The sequence below is a fragment of the Cariama cristata genome, unplaced genomic scaffold, assembly GCF_000690535.1.
Source record: "Cariama cristata isolate BGI_N322 unplaced genomic scaffold, ASM69053v1 scaffold7521, whole genome shotgun sequence".
NCBI classification, from domain to species: Eukaryota; Metazoa; Chordata; class Aves; order Cariamiformes; family Cariamidae; genus Cariama; species Cariama cristata.
Genome location: NW_009600936.1, coordinates 1 through 5,080, shown reverse-complemented (window position 1 = coordinate 5,080; position 5,080 = coordinate 1). Strand labels below are relative to the sequence as shown.

The 5,080-nt window shown below is 40.3% G+C and overlaps 1 protein-coding gene across 1 annotated transcript; it reads right to left on the bottom strand.

The window, feature by feature from the left end:
- Positions 1-749: 749 nt before the first annotated feature.
- ING2 (inhibitor of growth family, member 2) lies at positions 750-4,993 on the bottom strand. The gene is made up of 3 exons (XM_009710229.1): positions 4,936-4,993; positions 3,114-3,230; positions 750-2,020 (listed from the first exon to the last, which is right to left on the bottom strand). The coding sequence occupies exons 1-3, from the start codon at positions 4,991-4,993 to the stop codon at positions 1,350-1,352; spliced, it is 846 nt and encodes a 281-aa protein (XP_009708531.1). The 3' UTR covers positions 750-1,349.
- Positions 4,994-5,080: the final 87 nt, after the last annotated feature.

Genomic DNA, 5,080 nt, shown 5'->3' with positions numbered 1-5,080 from the left:
TGCCAGGGCAAAGGCACATCTCAAGGAAGAACATTATTGAGCAGGAACCCTAGGTGCCAGCTTTGGTACGCCACTTGCTTCTCTATTAGCATCTCCCATTGCAAAGGAGGAGGAACAGCTGTTTTCATCTTTTTTCCACCTCCTCTAAGGTGTAGGGGTGAGGAAAGTCACTTTTAACTACCACCCAAGTAGTGTTTAGGCACTACCAGCGTACTTCAGGACTACACTGTTGCATAGCCTGTCAGAAACCTGCTGGGATTTGTCTGCTGGCTCTGTGCCAGTCATGCTTATATTTTGGTTTTTGTTATCTATCAAAACTTTTATTGAAAGCTTTTGCCTTCAGGCTTTTTAGATAGTTGCCCAAGTCCAAGAACTGGGACGCTGGGCCTAAACCCAGATGTGGCCACACATGTACACAAATACCACTTAACGAAAAGCAAAGTTTACATCACAGAGAGTACCAGTCATGTTTCAGCTCTCTCAAGATTGATTATGATGAAGATTTCATCACATTTGCAATTTCTGTTCCCCAAGATGTCAATATCCCCTCCTCTCAAGGGATCCCTCCACCACTTCAAGGCTTATATAAAAAAAATCAAGAAAATAGTTTTGGCATTAGAGAGACCATCTTAAACAATAAAGACCACATCAGGATGCTCGACAGGACTCAAACAAAACCTACTAAGAATATCCAAAACTGCATACACACCGTAATTCTACCATATCCAAAAACTGACTCCCAAGTGTAAAGTCACAAAGACAAGAGTTTAATATTGACAAAAAAAAAAAAGCTTAAGTTAGTGGTATTTTCTTCCTTGAAATAACATACTGGTCATATGAAAGTCACTGAAGAGGTCTGCTTTTAGCTCGGAAGACTTTTACAGTTACAGCTGTATTCAAAAACCCTAATTCCAAATTTGTGATGCTAACACAAAAACTGAAAACTTAAGACCTGGGATAAAGAATAAATTCAGTTATTACGATTCTAGCAGTTACGTGAGGCCTTTCAATGTTTTTCCCATAACATGGAAAGTTCTTCGGTATCTTTCTCACCACCATTATTTCAAGATTCACAAGTTTCTTTAAAATACTAATGGGGTTAAATTGAAACCAAGCGCCATATGCTTGTAATGTCTTCTGTGAAGGTCTGAAGCCACCCTGTTTCAATTATTTGGTTATTCAGTGCAGAAAGTTAAAGATCACAGAAGGTATAACAGCTTTTAATACTCCATTAATATTATAGATTAAAAATTATTGCATAGTCTTATGCATTTCCTAAAACAGCGTTCTCTGGAAATTAAACATTTTAATATAAAAGGAGCAACTCTTTAAAACATGAATTGCTTTCACTACCTCGATCTTCTATCCTTTTTTGATTTGTCAGTACATTTGTCCATCGTTTTCTCATTGTCTCCTCTGCACTTGGGGCAATACCATTTCCCCTTTGGTTTGTAGGTGAGTCCAACACATGAAAAGTGGAACCACTCGATAGGACACTGTTCGTTATCACATCCTATCATTTCACCATAAGACACTTGGTTGCATAAGCAGTAAGTTGGTTCATTGGGATCAATTGCAAATTCTACAGGTGAAACCTCTCTCTCTTGTTTGGCTTTGGAGCGTTTTTTCTTCTTGGAAGATTTAGATCTTTTTTCTTTAGGTGGCTGATCATCGCAGTCATCAATTCCATTTGCTATATGGCACAGATCACGGCTTTCGCTGGTTCGCTGGCGACGAGGTCTACGTGAAGACCGCTCTGGCTGGCAGGACTCCATCTTTGCCTTTTCTAGAGGCTTTTCGTTCTCAGACAGATCTTGAAAACACTGAGAGTGTGTTTCCATTTGCCGGGCTCTATTCTCTACCAGTTCTAGCATCTGAGTAACTATTTGAATTTTTTCATCTCCAAGTTCTTGGCTGTTGATTAATGCACGCTGAAGATGCTGCTGCAAGCGTTTCTTCTGAACAGGATCATTTTCTGACTTGTATTTTTCATAGACATCATCTATTTCTTTTAACGCTTCTATAAAATGAAGATAATAGGAATAATTACACAAGATGGAACATAGTCAAGAAAATATAAAAATGTCTTTCTAACTGATGAGAAATAGTACAAATTTTAATTATTGTATAACCTAGTGGGCTAGATCAGATATTTTATTCAAGCTGCATGTGGTCATCAAATCAGTGTTTAAGATCACAATTTGTTGCAAGAAAAAATTAAGCTTACTTTAGCCATTGGAAAAAGAAAGAATAACCCAAGAAAGGGGACCATAGCTGCTGGAGCGTGGATAGTCCAGATCCTGCCTCCATCTGAAAAAGCAGGAATTTCTGCTGGGAGTCCTTACCACAGTAGTTCCAAAACTCTGGCCTACAAATCAAAGCAATAGCTTATTGTATCGCAGGAAGAAACTTGGAATTCGTATAATCATTATATATCATCATATATAACACTCCAAAGTTAGGACATCCAGGTCCTCTGCCTTCCTCCTCTTATTCATCTAAAGGTCTGGCACTACACTTTCAAGTACACATGGTTATAAATGGAGTATGACAACTGAAGTTACACAATAGCAAATTTACAGTCGGGATTTAAATCCACTTAAACCGCTCAAAACGCTTTTCCTATTACCAAGACAAATTACAGCAAGCTGCATTTTAAATCGAGGCTGAACTTTTCAGAACGGGTGACCTACTGTTTAGTGCATCACAGGATATTTTTAAGCAACCAGTAATGAGTGGCTCACAGTTTGATTTCTAAGCTTTTCTTCTTGTAAGTCTTGCAAAATAACTGGATGAGGTGCTGTAAACTTTGCATAAAATTTAGTTCTTAGAAGCAAGTTTAATGAACCCAAATAGGAGATTAACAAATGCCTTATAAGCCAGTCTTAGTCTCTACTCTATTGTTCTATACTGCTGGATTTTAAAATATTTTCCAGACCAAAACTTACACTAGATCTATACAGAGAAGAAATTGCTAACATGGAAGGAAATAAATTAGCAGAACTGACAGTGCAACCTGATGCACGGTGTTTCAGTACTGTTTCCCTCAGAAACAGCTTAAGGATTTTATTTGAACAGGCAAGGGAATTTATGAATGGTACTAAACTATTTACCTCTAAAGTGAGAAGATACGCAGTACAATCTGTCTCTTCCTGAAGAGTTCAGGAAGAGTTCCTCATCCTTCACAAACTGGCTTTCATTTTTAAAGAATTTGTCCGCATTGTACAGTTCTGAAATGATTCAAGCTTGTGCTAAATGGAAGCCATAGATATTATCTCAACATTGTTCACAGTGATTTTTTTTCTTCCTGATGGCATCTTGAAACAGTAGCTTAAGTGTGAACGGCCGCTTCTTACTATAAATTCAGAAACTAAGACAACAGGAGCCAACAGCATTTTGTTCTGTTCCAGACTTTCATCAGGGGAAGACAAAAATCACTACTCTGCCTGTGCAATAACTCCCTTAACTGATATTTTTTTCTCAATACTAGCATTCCAGCTACCATTAAAAACACAAGCTTTGTTTCCCTCCATCTTCAGCTGCATTGCTTCCCTGTTGCCCTCACAGGGTGGAAATCTTACTCTCTGCTCCTGAAAAAGTGTAAAGTAAGTTACTTTGTACGCTGTTCAACTAGAAAGGCATAACCAGAGTACAATATTCTGCAGCCACATTATCTTCCACTCTTTTTTTTTGTGTCGTTGGGGGGGTGGGCAGTCAGTGGGGGGAGCACTGTAGGTGCAGTTACATAGATTTCCCATATTGGGAATGCTCTGCCCAGAAGAACCCACAAGCAGTAACTGTGCGCTTTTTCACACTGCGACAGAAAACAACATTCACCCTACATTGCTTATTGCCTGGATGATGCCTGTGAAGATATGCTGAACACTTTAAATGGATCACCATCCATTAAAAAGAGGAAAGAACTTCTGGATCGACCAAGATGCAAGTTCACCAAACTCCTTCTTGGTCCCTAAGATTAGAGAAGGCATCCATATGCCCAACTAAATAGCTCTGAAGCCCCTGTTAAAAAACAAAACAAAACAAAACCACCACCACAAAAAAACCCAACATAAACTAGGGCCAAGCATTCATTACAGATAATCTGATTAAGTTTGGTGGAGTTAATAAAAGCTAAAAGGATTTCAGTCTTCCAAGCACAGGAGTGGCTTTGTCCCTCCTGCATGAACTATCACTACCTTTTAAATTAGCTGAAGTTATATAGCACTGCTTTTACATCTTCAGACTTGGGCCTAAAATATTTTTATCCAATTTTTAGTGTTTTGGGTTGGAGTTTTGTTGTTGTTGTTTAAAACAGTTGAAGGCTTTCGTAAAACTAGCAACAAACTTCTGCTTTGGCCCAGTATTGTATTAGCTGCTGGAGGAATACGTATAGGAGATACAGTCTAAATAAAAGATTGAATCTATTCGAGACAGATGCAGAGCATTGGCTGGTCACCACAGATCAGGTAAAGAGCCTGCTAGGCAGTCCAGCCTTGACCAAGAATTCAAAATGCTGCAGACAAGTCTATGCCTTTTAGACTTTAAATACACAGAAAACTTACAAAAGCCTGCTCTTATCTATATTCCTGGGTAATTAGAAAGATAACTGAAATAATTTACAATAGCTGTCTTCCGAGGTGGCCCGTTTAACCTCTGAAAGGCCTTAAGGGTCCCCTCCTGCCCACACTGAGGCAAGCCCCCCATTAGGAAGGGGGATAGGGCTCTTCTAGCTCCTACTCCACGGGACCAAGTTCGCCCCCCCCCCTCCTGCCGTGGGTCAACGCCGCTCGGCCTCTGCTGCATAGATCACGCAATAACGCTCATCAGGAGTGGATCCCATCTCACGATTAGGCGGTAGGGCGGTAATTAGAAGTAAAAGATACCGCAGCTGCGGAGCCCAAGTGTGAGGTGGAACGGATTTAACTGATATTTAACCTGCATTTCGGAAGAAGCCGTGTCTTTGGCCGAAGTGCAAGGTAACTGCCCGCTCCATGGACCCTCGCCATGACCCAGGGGAACGCTGCTAACGCTTTATGTACACCCCCCACACACCGTGCGGTGACCCTCAGCGCCCACCGGG

What these genes read in the sequence shown, in the direction of transcription:
- ING2 (XM_009710229.1), bottom strand. Translation starts at nt 4,993, where the DNA reads ATGGAGCGGGCAGTTACCTTGCACTTCGGCCAAAGACACGGCTTCTTC. An exon ending in CGGCTTCTTCCGAAATGCAG is followed by an intron (nt 3,231 to 4,935) that starts GTTAAATATCAG and finishes GAATCATTTCAG; the next exon opens with AACTGTACAATGCGGACAAA. An exon ending in CGTATCTTCTCACTTTAGAG is followed by an intron (nt 2,021 to 3,113) that starts GTAAATAGTTTA and finishes TTCATTTTATAG; the next exon opens with AAGCGTTAAAAGAAATAGAT.